Source organism: Dreissena polymorpha, chromosome 12, assembly GCF_020536995.1.
Source record: "Dreissena polymorpha isolate Duluth1 chromosome 12, UMN_Dpol_1.0, whole genome shotgun sequence".
Lineage (NCBI taxonomy): Eukaryota > Metazoa > Mollusca > Bivalvia > Myida > Dreissenidae > Dreissena > Dreissena polymorpha.
In genome coordinates this window covers 42,714,679-42,736,181 of record NC_068366.1, presented here as the reverse complement: position 1 = coordinate 42,736,181, position 21,503 = coordinate 42,714,679, and the positions used below count along the sequence as shown (strand labels likewise).

At 35.8% G+C, this 21,503-nt stretch overlaps 1 protein-coding gene across 2 annotated transcripts in view; it reads right to left on the bottom strand.

Annotated features, from left to right (window-relative positions):
• Window positions 1–6,850: 6,850 nt before the first annotated feature.
• Window positions 6,851–21,503, bottom strand: part of LOC127852752 (glycerol-3-phosphate phosphatase-like) — a 51,095-nt gene continuing 36,442 nt past the window's right edge. For both annotated transcript variants that reach the window (XM_052386712.1, XM_052386713.1), the window contains 3 exons: window positions 18,996–19,137; window positions 14,191–14,252; window positions 6,851–8,515 (listed from right to left, as the gene is read on the bottom strand). In XM_052386712.1, coding sequence (XP_052242672.1) covers window positions 8,400–8,515; window positions 14,191–14,252; window positions 18,996–19,137 — 320 coding nt within the window. In that variant the 3' untranslated portion in view covers window positions 6,851–8,399. The remainder of the gene's footprint in view (window positions 8,516–14,190; window positions 14,253–18,995; window positions 19,138–21,503) is intronic.

The following is a 21,503-nucleotide window of genomic DNA, read 5'->3' as shown; positions in this document are numbered from 1 at the left end:
TATTGTTCAAATAATGGATTATCTAAATTAAGTATGTCATCAATGTACCTACTAGTAAGGTTAAAACAATTAATCAAATCTACTTGCTTAGTTTTAGATAATTCTAACATAAATTCGCTTTCATAACAATATAAAAAAAGGTCAGCTATAAGTGGCGCACAATTAGTACCCATAGGAACGCCAATAATTTGTTTAAATATTTTACCATTAAATTCAACAAACAAGTTATCCAAAAGAAAAGTAAGTGCTGCACAAAAGTCAAGACCAGTCCAAATGATGTAATTATCTAATATCTGATTAGTAAAAAAAGCTGTTTTAGTGTTTAAAGCTAGATACAAACATTTCTCTCTAGCAAAAGTTTTTTCAATCAAAGAAACAAGTTTGGATTTTATTAAAGCGTGAGGAAGCGTTGTATATAGTGTCGAAAAATCATAAGTACTTACCTGTGACACCATATTTTTTTTATTTTCAATTTTATCAATAACTTCCAAGGTGTTTTTTATTGACCAAAATAGGTTAATATTACTATTTTCATAAACTTTATTACAAAATTTAGCTATATGATATCTAATAGCACTCAATACAGATGTAAGATACACTGATAATTGTTTGGTGGTACAAGACACTGAATTAGCGATAAAACGACTTTTATATGGCGTCTTATGTAATTTAGGTATCCAGTAAAGTGATGGCAATTTATTGTCAGTAATATTGACTATTACATTTAACTTTATGCATTGGGCAATATGGTCGGTAATAATTTCATTAGGTTGCTTATTGTACTCACAATATGATGTAGTTTGTGAACGTTCTTGTGAAATAGTTTGAACATAAAACACTCGTCATATTATGATAACATTATTAGCAGCCTTATCAGCAGGAACTAAGACGAATTTAGATTTTAAGTCTTCAAGCAATTTACAGAGATTTTGTTTATTAAATTTAGGTGAATGTGGTAGGGCCAAAGGATGTGTATCATAAAAACATATTTTATTCATGGCCATATTAAATATTTTTGTTTTCCAATCATTGAGTGCAGTAATTTCAGCATTTTCCTTCCTGCACCATTTAGTGCAATAATCATGTAAGGATGTTACGATATTCTTAATGCAGTCATCAAAATCAACAGGAATAGGCAGTCTGTACTTAGGGCCTCTGCGTAGCAAATTTCTAAGGTTTTTATTTTGAATGAAATTAAGGTCCCCAGTATTAACATGTCCAACTGGACCATATATATATTTAGAACTAGTACAGTCACATAATGTAGGATAATTTCTTATTACATTTATATCTGTGGAAATAGAATTATAATTAAAAACGATACTTCTTACAGGTTTACTATATTTGTAGCAAATAAGTGGTGATTCAGTATTGCGGAAATAAGGGGGAATCAACCGACGTACATTTTTATCATTGAATATTGTAGGAAGGTCAATTAAATCAAGACCTTTGTTACAAAACTCAATTTTGATACGATTTCTTGTTTTGTTAAGCACATTTTCAATAAAAGGTTTAAGATAGTAGTCAGTGAAAGATTCAATAATACAAGCACATTCATATAGAGGGTCAGATTGAAGTAAAATAAGTTTACATTCCTTATCAATATGCGCCAACGAAGAAACAGAAAGAGAGCAAAGTGCACTTAGTAATTTATGTTTACCCCCATTTTGTAATACTGTGTAGCAGTCATTTAAAGAAAGCAGACGTTTAAATTTACGCCTTAAGTTACCATTTTTCCTAATGCCATGTGAACGTTTATTTCTTAGACGTTTACTAAACAGAGAAAATGAATTAATCGATTTATTTTTAGAAATTGTTCCAACATTTAGAATATTATCATTTAATCCAAGTGGGTAAGCTGATTGCAAACGTTTAATCCATTCAAATTCTGACATGCACCTTGCTTTTAATTGGCACTGACTTAAAGTACTATTATTAAAAATAAGTTGCTCCACAGGTTGAATTGAAATATTTGTTACGCTATGACCTGTTTTATTAAAGTGCGGGTAAATGAAGTTATACAATTTATTGTTATTTTTAATTTAAAATAAATGTTCCCTAAAACGTGTTTTAAGTGATCTACCCGTCTGCCCAACGTATTGCGCACCACAACAGGGTACATTTCAAGTAATAACATAAACCACATGCATAGAATTTCATGAGACATCGGATTTAATATTAACTGAAAATTTGCGGTTATTAACCGATGAAAGAATAAAAGAGGACATATTTAAAAACTTGCAACATAAACACTTCCTGGAGTTGCACTTATTTATTGTAGGATACCGATTACATTGAGCTAAATTACGCTGCGAACTAGAACCCAGCCGCATTGTACCTCCAATGAAAGATGTTCGAAGTAAACTTAATTTGACTATAGGTTTAGAAAAAAGTAATTGTCTATAATTTAACGGCAAATGAATACTACGTGTAATCGGAATTCTCAATGGTGAGAGAACAACTTTCGGGTTTTTTGTAATCAATCTGTCCATAGGTTATTTATTTGGCGAAACCACCAATCTTATAATCGCATTAATACACATTGCCAAGTCAACATACATAAAAGAGTAAGAGGCAGCTTGTCAGATAATGGTCTGTAAAAATTCAGTATAACCTGCAGAACTCTCAATTGATGAACATACACGTTTACTTTATAAGTACAGAGAATGTATAAGAATCTAAGTATAAGAAAGGTCTTAAACAAGGTTTCTTAAAAAATAATAAAAACACAATACCGCTACCAGCCTCTGAAGGCTGAAAATATAACAACATCGAAGATATGTACGGGGATACACGCTACTGCATTCACGCAGCACACATCAAACTGTTGTGCAATGCAATATAAAGAAGTGAAACTCCAGCTGCTGGAGCAGTATTGAATTTTCATTAAAAACAATTAGTTGGTCCTTTATTTAAGGCAAGTGACCGATTGCCCAAACAGTACAAAACAGCACAATACAGCACAATACAAACCAACATAAACACAAAAAATAAATAAAGCTGGGGTCACCGCCTTGGAACGGTCAATGCAAAGCATTGGGGGTTTAAACCTGGTTATAGAGCGCTCAACCTCACACTTGGCCCAGCAATATTCATAATACATTTAAGTGTAAATAAAATTTAACGTCATAGCATTGTAACTCAAATTAAACAATAATAAAAGGGAATTAAAACGCATTCAATTTAATTACTATTTAATTACTCAATTGCATTGAAGATACAAGAGTAACAGAATTACAACTTTTTGACGAACGATAAAATAAAACTATTAACAATTGTCACAAGCCACGAGAGTGATACAAACTCTTGGAACAATTGACTAGCGTAATATTCCTTTTATTATATACAACAACTAACGAAAACAGTTAACAAATGTTATTTTTACTTTAACAAAACTGAAAAAACAATGACTAAAACGTAGTTCTTCTTGAATGCTCTGAGCTTTTATGAGTACATACGTAGGGGCAATAGCTGGGAGTTGGATTATTGCAACTAGACTAAAACAGTACGCCATAGTTTATTTAAGACGCGTATGAATACAGTTTATGTAAATTAACGTGTAAACATTCGAACCGGGAAAACACAGGTTTCCGACACGGTTTCCTTAATTCCATCGTTAATCCAATTTTTATAACAATTAAGTTGACAACTTTCATCCGATTTTTATAACAAAAACGTTTAAACGATATGCACTTACACTTCTATCTTTCATGTCTTTATCGATAGAGCTACTTAGTTTAAACCAAACTATGTATTGTATTCCTATCGAAATATGCATTTAAGCATGATAAACACACACGCCAAAATACGTTTTTAACACATAGTTTACTGTTAAAAAACACCACGTCCGACATGTCCTTACAGAGTTTAGATAAAACAATTGTGTTTTGTCACAGAAATGACGTCACACGATGTACTACGTAATATATTTAAGAAATAGTAAACTCCACTGAGGTTCCTGTCATTATAGTGACCAGCCAGGCAGCCACAAACCGTATATGGACCGAAGCCGTAGGCTGAGGTCCATATACAGTTTGTGGCTTCCTGGCTGGTCACTATAATGCCATTGGGACCGAAGTGGAGTTTACTATTTCTTATATTACACCGAAGAGTTTCCCCTTTACCATTGTACAGTGTTGTACGATTTTTTTTTTGTTTAGATCTAAAAGCGATAAAATTAAGAATTTTGCAGGAATAATGACGTCATTTCGTTAAAAAATGACGTCATTTTACATTAAAACAGTGCAAATTTAGTGGTGTGTAACCCCGAACGGTCCATATACAAAAAATAGTGACCGGTCCATATATTATCAGGTTCCTTTATCGCATTTTATAGACTGAAACCGGTCATATAGATATAGAAGGACCAATATCTCTGAGGTGTAATATTTCGTAATATAAAATAGTTCTATTTTCGATGCGTGTAATGTGACGTCATTAAATGGGTCGAAGTAGTCCGGCTAGTATGGTAATACGGAATTGGATACAGCGAGTAGCGTAATACGGGATGTTTTATTTCAACGATTGATACAACCTGTATTTTGTTAAAAGCATTAAACAGGTATATAATACACTTTTTAAGCGTTTTCCATGGCTTATTTTCGTTCGATTGACCAATCGAATTTTGTTATTTTGCTGAAATGACGTTTCAACGTCAAATTACGTCACGAAATGTAAACAACATCCGGTATTTATCATTATGTTTGCGTAGATAAACTCGTCCAGGAATTTCGTTAGTTAGCTCGCTAAAGGCTCGCTTACTTACAGAATTCCTGAACTCGTTTAATAAAATATGATATGATTTGACAGCTCGTGCCAGATCCTATATATACCAAATAAACACATTAGGATTATGCGTTTTCAGAAATTGTATTTTGCTGACAGTGTATACTAATAATAATCATGATCTTATAGAATGTCTTAGTTGACAAAGAGGCGTAACTTATCTAATTTTAAACGTAGGACGCAACAAAATCCCACATGTACAGCATCATATCACGCGAAACAATGGCCGCAAGTTTGAATGTTGTATGTTGAAAAGTATAGAATGACTTCAAGCAAAGTTTATATCTACGGAAAAAACAGAAGGAAAGACGTACATGGCTATTCCAGCAAAAGTCCTAACTACGTTACGCGGGTGATAGCATTGTTATGTTTTTAATCGTATGATTAATAAATATTGTTCGTACCCGGGTTACATTTAAGTATACTTAAGAATACCCGGGGTACATTTAAGTAGTACCCGAGCCGACAAATCGAGCCACAATATCTATACATTTGGGGAAAATATCACGAATTATCGTTTATATTGATCTGTAAAACTATGACAATCTTTATAATACCCAAAGTAAACTAATCGATATCAATATCAACATAATCGTGATGTCATGAGCAACACAATAGAACATGTCATTAAAAAGAGTGATAAAACATGTTCCATTGAGTTCAATTGTACCCGATTACGAAATGAGATCCAACAGTCTATAAATTCGTGACATAAATCATTGACAATTCGTGAAATCGCGATGCTTTGAAAGGCATCGATCATTAAAATCAAAAGCAGTTTTACCCAGAACCGAAGCGGGGTGCTAGCTGGATGATGGAGCAAACATGACACTTCGACATTACACCACCGATGTTTGAGCTTTGTCAACTATTGTTTAAAAGCGCTGTGATCAAATATCTGACGATTTAAAACGAGCAACGGGTTGAACGACAACAACCTAAATGTTGAATTTTTAAAGAAGCCAAATGTTCTACGAAGTTAAAGTTTTCATTATTTGTTGTATTCCAAATACATGTTATGCATTTTAATACGCTTTTTGTCATCGGCATCTAGAAGCGGGACTGATTTTCCGGGAGCTGGTCAAAACGGCCCCAGTCAAAACGGCCACTAGTCAAAAATAGTAAAAACGGCCCCACTTTGGTCAAAACGGCCCCAAAGACAGTTTTTAAGTTGGTCAAAACGGCCCCATTGTGTAACAAAGAACTTTGTTCAATATTGTATTTAGTGGTGGCCATGTTTTTAAAGCAACCAAAACCATTTTCAAACTCATCCAAGATATCATTGGGACAAATTTTCTGACCAAGTTTCATGATGATCGGAAAATTAATGTGACCTGTAGAGTGTTAACAAGGTTTTACTAAAGCCATATAAGGAGAATAGCCCCGCCCCTGTGGTGGCCATGTTTTTCAACCAACCGGCATCATTTTTGAACTCGTCCAAGATATTATTGGGATGTATATGCTGACCGAGTTTCATGAAGATAGGACTATAAATGTGGCCTCTAGAGTGTTAACAAGATTTTACTATAGCCTTATATAGCCATATAAGGAAAAATGCCCCGCCCCTTGGCGGCCATGTTATTCAAGCAAACGTAACCATTTTCGAACTCATCCAAGATATCATTAAGACAAATCTTCTGACCAAATTTCATCAAGATTGGACAATAAATGTGGCCTCTAGAGTGTTAACAAGGTTTTACTATAGCCATATAAGGAAATATGCCCAGCCCCTTGGCAGCCATGTGTTTCAAGCAAACGTAACAATTTTCGAACTCATCCAAGATATCATTGAAACCAATCTTCTCACCAAATTTCATGAAGATTGGACAATAAATGTGGCCTCTAGAGAGTGAACAAGGCAATGTTGACGTCGCACAACGGACAACGTACGAAGGACGACAGACAAAAGGCAATCACAAAAGCTAACCATGAGCACGTTGTGCTCAGGTGAGCTAAAAAGGCATCCAAGTTTTAGCAATCAGCATTGGACAAAGAGACAAAGGAACATTATTGTCGCTTTATGAATTTCTCAGCAACATAAAACCACTACGAACGACAAAACGCATTGTTTCTTAGTAAGTATATATCCATTTTGATATAAAATTTACATAAAATACCATATCAACAACAAAGATCATTTATAAACAATACCAATAAATAAAAATATCCAACAAGAGGGCCTGAAAGGTCCAAAAGTTGCTCACCTGAGATTCAAAGGAACTGACCTGTTCTGTGCAGCCCAAGATGTCATTAGAACAATGTTTTTACCAACTTTCATGACTAGTGAACACCCTGGCAGCCACGTTTTTTAACAGACCAGAACCATTTTCATACACATCCAAGATATCATCTAAACAAATATACTGACAAAGTTTCATGAAGATTCATAAGCCCATATAAGGAAAAATGCCCCGCCCACTGGTGGCCATGTTTTTCCAGCAACTGGAACCACTTTCGAACATGTCCAAAATATCATTGGGACAAATCTTCTGACAAAGTTTCATGATGATCGTACAATAAATATGGCTTCTAGAGTGTTAACAAGGTTTAACTATAGCTATATAAGGAAAAATGCCACGCCCCCTTTTGCGGCCATGTTTTTCCATCAACCGGAACCATTTTCGAATTCATCCAAGATATCATTGGGACAAATCATCTGACCAAGTTTTATGATGATCGGACAATAAATGTGGCCTCCAGAGTGTTAAAAAGGTTTTATTAAAGCATGATATATAGCCAAATAAGGAAAAATGCCCAGCCCCCTGGTGGCAATGTTTTTTAAGCAACCGAAATCATTTTTGAACTCATCCAAGATATCAGTAGGAAAAATCTTCTGACCAAGTTTCATGAAGATCGGAAAATAAATGTGGCCTCTAGAGTGTTAACAAGGTTTTACTATAGCCATATAAGGAAAAATGCCCCGCCCCCTGGCAGCCATGTTTTTCAACCAACCAGCATCATTTTTGAACTTGTCCAAGATATTATTGTGGTGAATCTTCTGACCAAGTTTCATGAAGATCGGACAATAAATGTGGCCTCTAGAGTGTTAACAAGATTTTACATTAGCCATAATATAGCCATATAAGGAAAAATGCCCCGCCCCTTGACAGCCATGTTTTTCAAGCAAAGGTAACCATTTTCGAACTCATCCAATATATCATTGAGACCAATCTTCTGACCAAATTTCATGAAGATTGGACAATAAATGTGGCCTCTAGAGTGTTCACAAGGTTTTACTATAGCCATATATAGCCATATAAGGAAAAATGCCCCGCCCCTTGGCAGCCATGTTTTTCAAGCAAACGTAACCATTTTCAAACTCATCCAAGATATCAATGGGACCATTCTTCCGACCAAATTTCATGAAGATTGGACGATAAATGTGTTAACAAGGTTTTACTATAGCCATATAAGGAAAACTGCCCCGCCACCTGGCGGCAATGTTTTTTCACCGATCTGGACCATTTTCAAACTCGTCCGAAATAAAGCGATCACAAAAGCTCACCATGAGCACGTTGTGCTCAGGTGAGCTAAAAAGGAAGAGCAACTTTAATGTCTAGATATCATAAGAATGTGGTATACACAAACATCAAAGTATAACAACAAAATGACACCTATATATATTCCCCTAGCGTAGCAAAAGAGTCTATATAGTAGTCCGGCACTACTTGGCGACAATGGGGGTCGTCCGAATTCTGATTTTCCTCCACGCGCCGGAGGTCATCAACTCCTGCAAACATAAATCAGCGTTTGTTTGTTTGTTTGAATGTGTTGTATTATACTCCGACACAAATGGATTATGTACGAATAAGTTATAGCATACATAAAACAGCTGTCCGACCTTTTTCACAATTTTCGGTATATGACTTAAAAGCGTGAAATTGATATTTTTTTGGTATAAATTTGCCTTTTTGGGGGAACATTATAATTGATTGATTGCTAAAATCTGATAAACACTGCATGCATCAACAATGTTTCTTATAAAAACAAAACATGAAAATGTTTGATTCATTTTCAACAGTCATTTTTGAAACTCTTTACAAACTTTTGAAATTTTAACCACAAATTACAATTTTTAAACTGAATTTTGAGGCAAAAGGTAAGGTTTGGAGATTTACAGGACATGACCTAATAAATTAATGGTTATAAAATAAACCAAAACGCCTGCACGGTATAACCATTATTGTTCAGATGCAAACTAGTTTATTAAGGTAAGACAATAACATACTGGATTACTATGAATACGTTATGAATATAAAAAGAAGGCTCCTAACTGATAATTAGTTTTTAAATACAAAAAGGAGAAAAGGCAACAAATAACATATTTAATTGTTTATTTAAAGGGGCCGTCCAACAGATTTTACGTTTGGTAAATTGACAAAAAAAAAAAAAGTTGTTTCAGACTGGCAAATTTTCGTTTTAGTTATGATATTGTTGAGGAAATAGAAATACTGACCATTGACCATGCTCTTAAATATATATTATATGCATCTTTTGATGATTTGAAAACCTGAAAATTATAAAGCGCCGTGCAACGCGAAACGATTGAATAATTTGGACAGTTCTGTTGTTGTCGTTTTATTTTGGGATACTACGAGGATTGCTTATATAGGTAAATCAAAGGGCTGAAGGCACTGAAGTTGTTCGCTACTGCATAATTTAAGACGCAACTCATTTTTCAAAATTAATCGCAAGTTTGAAATGAACACACGCCATTCAAATTTATAAAGAGTGTGTCATAACGCACGGTTCGAGATTTTTGTGCACTTTTTATCATCCTATTTATTTCATAGAGATAACTTAGACAAAATAACAACAACACGGCCCTTTTTAGACGCTCTGAAAGCATAGAAAGTATGATGAACATTGTGATATGAACTGAATATAAAGACAATTTGCAATCACCCTAATATTAAATGAATATTGCTGGAATACCTATTACCGATCTCACAACGAATATAATTTCATGATGAAAATTCCCTGTAAAAAAACTTTTGATTTTTGACACCATATACAAATTCAAAATATACAATAAGATTATTGATGATATAAATCTGCGAGCAATACTTTTTACTCACGAATATGGTAGTCATAACAACAGCCCTGTTAACTAAATTGTCCAGGGAATATATAATTGACTACGATAAACACAGTTTTGCTTTCAAGATGAGAAAACAAACATTACCGAAATAGTATAGTGGCATGTTAAGAGGAAAATCGTTTAATTATCCAACCACATTGTTTGCCATACTCGGTCAGCATGCTGGAAATTGTTCCTAAACGCCTGGACAGGTTGCCCGTATTTACAAGTTTGCTGTTTTGAATTCAATTTTGTATCGAAAAGCATTGTGCTAAAATGTGCCATATGCAATTCGCAATTAGATTTTTAATGACCCTCGTCGTGCAAAAATGGGTGTTATTCCATATGCGCACATCATTTATATACTCCACTCAGCCTGCGCATCTCTGGTCAGGAGATTCATAATAAGACCATAACACATTGAGTGATTTTATAGCGAACAGCATCGCCTCTGACCAGACTGTGCAAATGCTAGGTTTAAGATAAGCTGGCCGAATCACATAAGGTTACATACCCCAAAAAGGAAGTGGAATGTTTTGTTGTTTTTTTTTTGGGGGGGGGTTACATGCAGTCAGTTTGCTACTAAGCACATATGATGCAGGTCATGGTGCACACGATTTTAAAAATGCATTTCAAAATATAAGTTTTGGTGTCAGTTTAAAGGTACATGTGTAAATGACAGGGCAAAAGGCCTGATTTGTGTATTTCTTTGTATGTTGGTGGTTGCCAGTCTCAATGGTAGGGCATGGTGTTTGCCTTCAAGATGGCAGTGCCGGTAGCTGTCAACACAGTGAATATGCTCTAAGGTAATTATTTTGAGTTACAACGTAGAGAATTTTTTCTTATGTAGTTTTTTGTTAGCTTATGAAACCACCTTTCCAGTCATGTATATTGATATATTGGCTTATCGCTCGGTCATGGTAAAATTTGAGATCAAAGATTGCGATTCTATATTATAACAAAGCAGGAAATTTTTTGCGCATACATAACCATACGACCCATTTTCGCATGACGCTGCTATGAAAGTGTGTTGTAAATGTGTCGAAAGAAAACTGCATTTAAATCAAATATTAACATACGATATATTTCGATAGTGAAGAAATATACTCATAATAAGGTATGTGAGGACACATATGATGTGCACTCCCGTAGTATAATTTTTATCTACTTACACTAATGTGTGGTTTGACAATGATAACACACATTTAATGCGGTGAATATGCGACTTGCAAGTGAAAAAACACACACAATACCTTTTGTTTTTCATTTATTTATGAAGAAACGTAAATTGCAAACTTTATTTCAAAGTCAGCATTTACGCCGACTACCTTTTTAAAAGATATTTCTTGTTATATGTAGTTTTTTTTTAATATTCGGTTTTAGCGAGTATGAAGCATTTATGAGGTTGTCTGTAGTATACCTGTAGAAATTGGTGAACTCATGTTTTACTTTTATAAATTGAGAACTGTGAATATAAACAAGTTTAACCTTCTACTATTGTGTTGTTAGCACCCGTAAATACAATAGATGGCCACTATCTGTTGAGAACAAAAGAACGTTTCCCAGAAATATCAAATTTAATCCCGCTGTAGAATCATGAACTAGGTTACGAAACAGATAATTTTTGTTACCGTAATTACTCTATGTTTTCGGACACTTAAAAATAATTATTTTTTTTCGTGTCCGAAAACTTAGATACGCAAAATATTCACAAAATACAGGTGTCCGAAAACTTAGAGTCGAAAATTGAAGTGTCCGAAAATAGCTTCAATTGTATCAACGACTACCGGTAATAGCACGCGCTTGTAAAATACCATGCTGTAAAGTATAAATTACAGTTATACATGTTTGCTATGCATTTTAAATAATTTTAAATGCTTAATTTATTTGACAGAAAGTTACTACAAGGTTGTACTTTGACCAACGAGTTCAAAGATAAGCATGTGATGTACCGATACTCGCTAGTATGAACCTGTAATTAACGCAATAAAAAATTCAAACTATGAATTCTTTGTTTGTTCCTTTCCAATAGTTGTTATATAACACCTTCCATTCTTCGTAAAACTTGCAAAAGGGTGCATCACACTTTGAAGCGTTTAGTATTTGTCACAGTTATTTAACTGAGAAGTGGTAGTACCATTGCGATAGATAATTTAACTGTTAATTGGCGCTACCCCTGGCAATTGTCATAACCCTTATGCTATCGGGCGAAACCATTGTTTAATACCGGTTTACAAGGTTATTTACCCAATTACGCAAATGTAATGGTCCGTTGCCCTCAGGCATGCACCTGCCATGTTTTATGATGTTAATCTGGTTTTAAAACCCCATGATCGAAGTGTCATGAGATATCAAAAACAGGATAGAAATTGTGTAAAATAGCGCTGTGAAATATACTGTCTGAAAACTTAGAGACATTAATTATGGACGAAAACTCGTGTGTCCGAAAATTAAGAGTCACGAAAAATAATTATTTTTGCTAAAAAAAGGGGTGTCCGAAAACTTAGAGTGTCCGAAAACATAGAGTAATTACGGTATATTTAATTGTATTTAATTTTCGGTTTTAACGATTATGAAGCATTTTCGTTGTATCCCTGAACTCATGTTCAACGTTTAATAAATTGAGAATATCAACAAGTGTAACCTTATACTATTGCGTTGTTTTCCCGAATCTATTAATAGCCTCAGATTGTGAATGACCTGTACTACGTCATTAAGGATTCGCTACGCCAACAACTATAAATACATCCGCTCTAAGCATCAGCATGGATGGTCGAGTGGTCTAGGCTGGAGACTTATTACTCCAGGTCTCCAGGGGTCAGTGGTTCGAGCCCTGTTGAGGGTTACTTTTTTTTAATTGTATTCTTGTTTTTTTACTGGAGATTTTTAGTTCAACTGTTAAAATTAATCAATATAAAGCATTTAATGACAAGCTTCAATACATGCCAAAATCTTTTGGACGGCCCCTTAAATGGAACACTGTCTCAAAGGGGCTATGTAGATTTAATATAAAGGACAACACTATGGTACAGATAGCTCATGAGGTTTATGTTAGAGAAAGATGTTGAAACATAGATAAAGCTCTGATTGGTAAGTACTTTAACGGACAAGAAAAAGAACAGCTATGATGGGTAAATGCTGAACAAACAAGGGCTGTTTGTAAAACATGCATGCCTTCATATGGTCAGTTGTAGTGGCAGCCATTGTGTGAATACGTTTTTTTGTCACTGTGACCTTGACCTTTTACCTAGTGACCTGAAAATCAATAGGGGTCATCTGCCAGTCCTGATCAATGTACCTATGAAGTTTGATGATCCTAAGCCTTATTATTCTTGAGTTATCATCAGGAAACCATTTTACTGCTTAAAGTCACTATGACCTTGACCTTTGACCTAGTGACCTGAAAATTAATAGGGGTCACCTGCTGGTCATGATCAATGTACCTATGAAGTTTCATGATCCTAGGCATAAGCATTCTTGAGTTATCATCCGGAAACCATTAAACTATTTCAAGTCACTGTGACCTTGACCTTTGACCTAGTGACCTGAAAATCTATAGGGGTCATCTGCCAGTCATTATCAATGTACCTATGAAGTTTCATGATCCTAGCCATAAGCATTCTTGAGTTATCATCCGGAAACCATTTTATTGATTCGAGTCACTGTGACCTTTACCTTTAACCTGGTGACCTGAAAATCAATGGGGGTCATCTGCCAGTTATGATCAATGTTCCTATGAAGTTTCATGATACTAGGCGTAAGCGTTCTTGAGTTATCATCCGGAAACCATTTTACTGTTTCAAGTCAGTGTGACCTTGACCTTTGACCTAGTGACCTGAAATTCAATAGGGGTCATCTGCCAGTAATGATCAATGTACCTATGAAGTTTCATGATCCTAGGCTTAAGCATTCTTGAGTTATCATCCGGAAACCGTTTAACTGTTTCGAGTCACTGTGACCTTGACCTTTGACCTAGTGACCTGAAAATCGATAGGGGTCATCTGCCAGTCATGATCAATGTACCTATGAAGTTGCATGATCCTAGGCCTAAGCGTTCTTGAGTTATCATCCCGAAACCATCTGGTGGACGGATGGACCGACCGACGGACCGACATGTGCAAAACAATATACCCCCTCTTCTTCGAAGGAGGGGCATAAAAAGACATGTGGAATTGATGTATACATATCTGTTCTAAAATAGTATGGGAAGTTTTTATGGACAATGGTCATAAAAGGCAAATGTCTTAAATGTGCTGACAATGAGAACAGCTCTAAATAAGTATGTTACAAATAAAAACCATGCCATAAATAACATGAAAGCCCACCTGTCAAAACCAGCATCGACTTAATACCGCAGTTAACACCCATTGCGATATCAGTCTTCAAACTGAAAAAAAAGCAAAATGTAAATCATTCTCAATAAAATACTTGTAGATTACTAATCAACAGTACTGTTCTGTACGGATCCGGATAGTGCCATCTATAATCTCGCCTTTCTTTCATAAAGGGCGGAACACGACACATGAAGCGATACATGCTATTTTTGCGCAATGCGCGATATTTTGCTTGATGGTACACGAAGCCATGTGCAAGAATGTACCACGAAATATCGCCCTTGTGTAGGAAGCCCAAAAGGCTATATATCATGGTAAATATTGCGTGTCGCTTTCTGTTATTATTTTGCACGTTGCTTTGTGTGTGGCGCAAAATAGCGTGCGTCACTGAGTATCGCGCAAAATATTGTGTCTCACATTCAAAGGGCAACACAGGATATTTTGCGCGATATTTACCACAATATATCGCCATTTTGACTTCCAACACAAGGGCAATAGTTCGTGGTACATTCTTGCATGTGTCACTTTGTTTGTCACCCAAAATATCGTGTTTCGCTTTAAGTATTGTGCAAAATATTGTGCATTGCTTTGAGTATCATGCAAAATGTATTGCTTGGTGTATTGTGTAACGCTCTTGATGAAAGAAGGGCAATTTTATAGATGGCACTATCAGGATTCTGTAGTTTTGAGCAAGTACTGTTCACAAGATTAAAAAAAAGACAGGAAAAAATTGCCCTCACACCTGGCTTCCATGTTTTTTAACAACCAACACTCTTTTTTTTTAAACTAGATAAATACCCCTGCTAGAAAATTCAAGAGCTGTTCATGACAAGTTCAAGAACCTTTTTTCAAGAATGTCAATAGTGATCTTGTTTTATTACCCAACCAAATATAATTGGAAACAAATCTTCTGACCAAATTTAATGAAATTTGTGCACTAAATAAGGGTTCAGGACTGTTTACATGCTATTTTTTAAATTCAACCAAATTACCTCCATTTTGACCCCAAAAGGCCCAGTTTCAAGCTCAGGTTGCCTGTTTCTAATCTGCCGAATTTTGATTGGCGCAAATGTTCTAACAAGAGGGCCAAGATGGCCCTAGTTCGCTCACCTGAGAGGAGTCGGTTCATTCAATCTTTACCAAATGTCAAACTTGACCTAGATATTGTCAAGACAAACAAACTGGTCAAGTTTCATCATTATTTCATCTGCGAAACATGATCAATGTACCTATGAAATTTCATGATCCTTGGCGTAAGCATTCTTAAGTTATCATCCGGAAACTATTTTTCTAAGTTGAGTCACCGTGACCTTGACAGCCATTGTTGAATACGTTTTTTGGCACTGTGACCTTGACCTTTGAGCCAGTGACCTGATAATCAATAGGGGTCATCTGCCAGTCATGATCAATGTACCTATGAAGTTTCATGAACCTAGGCATAATCGTTCTTGAGTTATCATCCGGAAACCATTTTATTATTTCAGGTCACCATGACCTTGACCTTTGACCCAGTGACCTGAAAATCTATAGGGGTCATCTGCGAGTCATGATCATTGTACCTATGACTTTTCATGATCCTAGGCATAAGCGTTCTTGAGTTATCATCCAGAAACCATTTTATTATTTCGATCAACGTGACCTTGACCTTTGACCCAGTGACCTGAAAATCAATAGGGGTCATCTTCGAGTCATGATCAATGTACCTATGAAGTTTCATGATCCTAGCCATAAGCGTTCTTGAGTTATCATCTGTAAACCATTTTACTATTTCAGGTCACCGTGACCTTGACCTTTGATCTAGTGACCTGATAATTAATAGGGGTCATCTATGAGTCATGATCAATGTACCTATGAAGTTTCATGATCCTAGGCCTAAGCGTTCTTGAGTTATCATCTGGAAACCATTTTACTATTTCGGGTAATCATGACCTTGACCTTTGACCTAGTGACCTGAAAATCAATAGGGGTCATCTACGAGTTATGATCAATGTACCTATGAAGTTTCATGATCCTAGGCCTAAGCGTTCTTGAGTTAGGTATAATCCGGAAACCTTTTTACTATTTTGGGTCATCGTGACCTTGACCTTTGACCTAGTGACCTCAAAATCAATAGGGGTTATCTGCGAGTCATGATCAATGTATCTATGAAGTTTCATGATCCTAGGCATAAGCGTTCTTGAGTTATCATCCGGAAACCATTTTACTGCTTTGGGTCACCGTTACCTTGACCTTTGACCTAGTGACCTGAAAATCAATAGGGTTCATCTGCGAGTCATGATCAATGTATCTATGAAGTTTCATGATCCTAGGCATAAGTGTTCTTGAGTTATCATCCGGAAACCATTTTACTATTTCGAGTCACTGTGACCTTTGACCTAGTGACCTGAAAATCAATAGGGGTCATCTGCGAGTCATGATCCATGTACCTATGAAGTTTCATGATCCTTTGCAAAAGCGCTCTTGAGTTATCATCGAAAGGGGGGGGGGCATAATGAGAAAACTTCCCCCCTCCTAGTAGCCATGTTATTCAACTGACCGGAACCATTTTTTAACTCAACTCTCGTATCAAGGAAACAAATGTTCTGAGCAAATTTCATGAAAATTGGGCCAAAAATGTGACTTCTACTATGTTCACATGTTTTCACTATCGCTGTTCTTCGAAAACTCCGTAAGTAAATTTTTACAACTTTTCAATAGGCAAATTTTTTTTTTTAAATATAATAATTTAGATAGTCTAAGAAAGGAACCAAATATTAAAGAAAAAACTGCGTAAGTCCATTTTTTTAGAATTAAAATGACAACTACAGGCTTTTATATTTTCAAAAATAAAAAGTATGCCCATTTTGACTAAGACTATCTTAATTAAAATATTTTAAGACTTCAAAAAATATTTAAAAAATGTTTTTTGAAAAGTTGGAAAAATTGACTTACGCAGTTTTTGCAGAAACAATTAGTGCACCAATGAGTGTTCAGGATTTTCTCACGTGCTCATAACTATGCCTTCCAATTGGATATGAAATCCAGTATTTTTGCAGAAAATAACCAGTGAACCCGCCGTTCTTATAAACCATTTTCAAACTCGTCCGAGATATCAATAAAATGTTTTGGCCAACTTTCATGATAATTGGGCAAAAATTGTGCCTTCTAGAGTGTTTACAAGGTTTCTCTATAGCCAAATAGGGAAAACTGCCACTAAATACATATAGAGAAAAATGCCCCGCCCACTGGCGGGCATGTTTTTTCACCGATATCGACCATTTTCGAACTCGTCCGAGACATCAATTGAACCAATGTTTTGATCAACTTACATGATGATTGGGCAAAAATTGTGACTTCTAGAGTGTTTACAAGGTTTCTCTATAGCCAAATTAGGAAAATTGCCCCGCCCACTGGCGGCCATGGTTTTCAACGGATCAGAACCACTTTTGAACTCAACCAAGATATCATTAAAACAAACATTTTGACAAAGTTACATGAAGATTGGGCATGAAATGTGACTTCTACAGTGTTTACAAGGTTTTTCTTTTTTTTGACCTAGTGACCTAGTTTTTGACCCGGCACAACCCAGTTTCGAATTCGGCCGAGATTTCATTGAGACAAAGCTTCTGACCAAGTTTCATGAAGATGGGACAAGAAATGTGGCCTCTAGAGTGTTTACAAGCAAATGTTAACAGACGGACGGACATATGATTGACAAAGACCGGTCACTAAAGCTCACCTGAGCAATCAGGTGAGCTAAACAAGTGTTATTTCTTCATCTCATGACACACATGTTAGGCCCCAAGTGACCCAGTTCTAAACTCAGCCAGGATATCATTGGAGCAAATGTTCTGACCAAGTTTTCTTGGAGATTTGCAATAAAACTTGACTTCTAGTGTCCACAAGCTTTTTCATAACTGAATTTGTGACCAAGTTTTTGATTAAAGTGACATAGGTTCTAACTTGTCTGAGGTAATGTTGAGAAAAGCGTTCTGAACATTGGCCAATCATGGAGATTTGTCGATTAATGTTGCTTCTAGAGTGTTCACAAGCTTGTTTAAGATGTTCACCTCATATAACCCACTTTTACCTTGCCCAAGATACAAGTGGGACACATGTTTGACCAATTGTAATGATATTTCAGCAAGTTAAGAGAAGCTACAATATTCACACAATTTTTTTCTTTTTTGACAATCTAAACAATTGTTTTTTTACCATGCGACCCATTTTTTCTGGAAATATTCTGGAAATAAATGTAGCCTCATGACTGTTCAATTTTTGTTTGGTCTAATTAAACTGAGTGACGTAGTTTTTGATCCTATGTGACAATTTTGAAACACAGTTGAGAATTTATTAGGAAGCTGGTTTACATGTGTGTAATGCCCATATTTATGAAGTCATTTACAACTATCCTACCTGAATAAGACCTAGAGAGAGAAAGACCTGTATAGTCAAGGTGAGATTGATAAATATCCAGGCCAGTAATGAAGCCATGATCCTTATTGTTTGGTATCAAACAAACAAAAACAAATGTAATTATAAGTCGCGTTCTGAGAAAACTGGGCTTAATGCATGTGCATAAAGTGTCATCCCAGATTAGCCTGTGCAGTTCTCACAGGCTAATCAGGGACACACTTTCCGCATTAATTGAATTTTTGCTACGAAGAGACTTCATTTCAACGAAAAAATGTCATAAAAGCAGAAAGTGTCGTCCCTGATAAGCCTGTTCGGACTGCACAGGCTAATCATGGACGACACTTTACGCACATGCTCATTTTTCTCAGACCGCAACTCGTATATTTCTTAATAAATTTCACCTGTCTCCAACCATGATGGTTTTCTCTGCTTGCAGCCCATGGACCTCGTGCAGCATATCAAACATGGCCGTACCTGGCTTGCCCATTATGTGAGGCTCACGTCTGGCTGGAATCTTCACCGTGGCAACAATACTTCCTGTCCCTGAGTGATGACATGTTACATCATATATGAGACATTTAATTTTAATATGATCTAGCAAAATTAATAAATTAACTGGATTAAGGCAAAAAACACACACAATATACTGTTAAATATTTTTATTCAACTTGTAAATGTTGACCTTTCTTTATAACTTCTGACGTTTCCCTAAATTAATGAAAGCACCTAAAAAAAGTTTCTGTCTGCAAAATGTTAAATGGACAAATAAGATGTGCTTTAAGCGCTCACAAAAATCAATGTTAACATGACTTAGAATCATAAATTTTTCTCCTTTATGTCTTTTAAAATATTTCTCTCAATATTACTATTTATTATGCACTACAAAGTATTAAAAGCATGCAATAAAACAAGAGCCGTGATAGAAGATGACAAATACCCATGCGTTGGCTCTTTTAAAATCAGGTGGCACTTCAGTACTAGTGAACTTAATCTAAAAATGTTGTTGTTTGCTGCTTCTAATTGATCACAAACAGAGATAAAAATAATCATGTGGAATTTTGTTTAATTGATTGCCAAAGTGTAAGAGTGGATAACTCTGAAAAGAATATTGCAACATACAAACAAGATGTGTTTGTGAAACACAATGTCCCCCTATATGACGTTTGACTTGTAGGATGACCTTGACCTTGACCCTTTACCACTCAAAATGTGCAGCTCCATGAGATACACATGCATTTCAAATATAAAATTGCTAGCTTCAATTATGCAGAAGTGACATTACATGAGCAATTTTGACCCATATATTTGACCTTGAAGGATGACCTTGACCTTGACCTTTCACCACTAAAAATGTGCAGCTCCATTAGATACACATGCATGCCAAATATCAAGTTGCTATCTTCAATATTGCAAAAGTATGCATAAAATTAGCGATTTGGGCCACATATATTTGACCTCTGACCTTTAAGGATGACCTTGACCTTGACCTTTTACCACTCAAAATGTGCAGCTCCATGAGATACACATGCATGCCAAATATCAAGGTGCTATCTTCAATATTGCAAAAGTACTCATAAAATGAGCGATTTTGGCCACATATATTTGACATCTGACCTTGAAGGATGACCTTGACCTTTCACCACTCAAATTGTGCAGCTCCATGAGATACACATGCATGCCAAATATGAAGTTGCTATCTTGAATATTGAAATACTGCAAAAGTGTACATTAAATGAGCGATTTTGACCCATATATTTGACCTTAGACCTTGTAGGATGATCTTGACCTTGACCTTTCACCACTCAAAATGTGCAGCTCCATGAGATACATATGCATGCCAAATATCAAGTTCCTATCTTCAATATTGCAAAAGTTATTGCAAATGTTAAAGTTAGCGCAAACCAACCAACAGACCAACCAACAGACCAACAGACAGGGCAAAAACAATATGTCCCCCACTACTATAGTGGGGGACATAAAAAATAATGTCTTGCAGTCTGCAAATTATGAAGTTTTGTTTTGATACACAGAAAACTGAGGAACACGTTTTTGACAAAAAAGTGCATGTGCCATGAGTTTATTATCCTAAATTTGCAAAAGTTTAAGAGCACATAAATCTGCCTATATTGCAACATACAAGAAAACAAAAGGGCCATTATGGCCTTCCTCACTCACCTGGCTGCATGGACACCATTTGTTATACAAGGTACCTATATAGGTTATAAGGTTTTTCTAGGATTTTACCTTGCAACCTAGTTTTTGTACACATGTGACCCAGGTTCTTACGCAGGCCTAGATATTGTTCAGAAAAATAAACTGACTACACTTCAACACCGTTATTTCGAACACCGATAATCCGAAGTCACCGTTATTTCGAAGTATTTTTCCGGTCCCGATTTTGGTTCTTCTTTGTTTAACGTAAAATTTCATCGTTAATCCGAACTTCGTTACCCCGAAGAAATCGTTAATTCGAAGTGATTCTGTCGGTCCCAACACTATAATTCGCACCTAATTATCAATCTTTAATCCGAAGTCAAAACTGCAAAATACTGAGCGTAATTTCACACCTTTGTCGTGGCGCGTCAAAAGCCGATAATTACACCTTTGTCGTCTGCGCAAACGCCGGTGTTCAGAGAGACATTGCGTATTATTAAACAAGAAATATCTTTAAAAAAGATATATGGCGTTGATAGTTCAATGAATGAGATCAAGGATAGCGAATGTCTTTTTTCTGTGCAGTTCTTAGCTGCATCACACGCAGTACGGGATGTTACGCGGAGTTTTCGCGGCTTATTTTACATTATTACATGTTGTTGGTCATAAACCTATAGATACAAAACAGAAACCTAAAGAAGAATGGAAGTGAAATTAAAACATACGAGTCAACCGGCCACACGAGAAGTATCCGT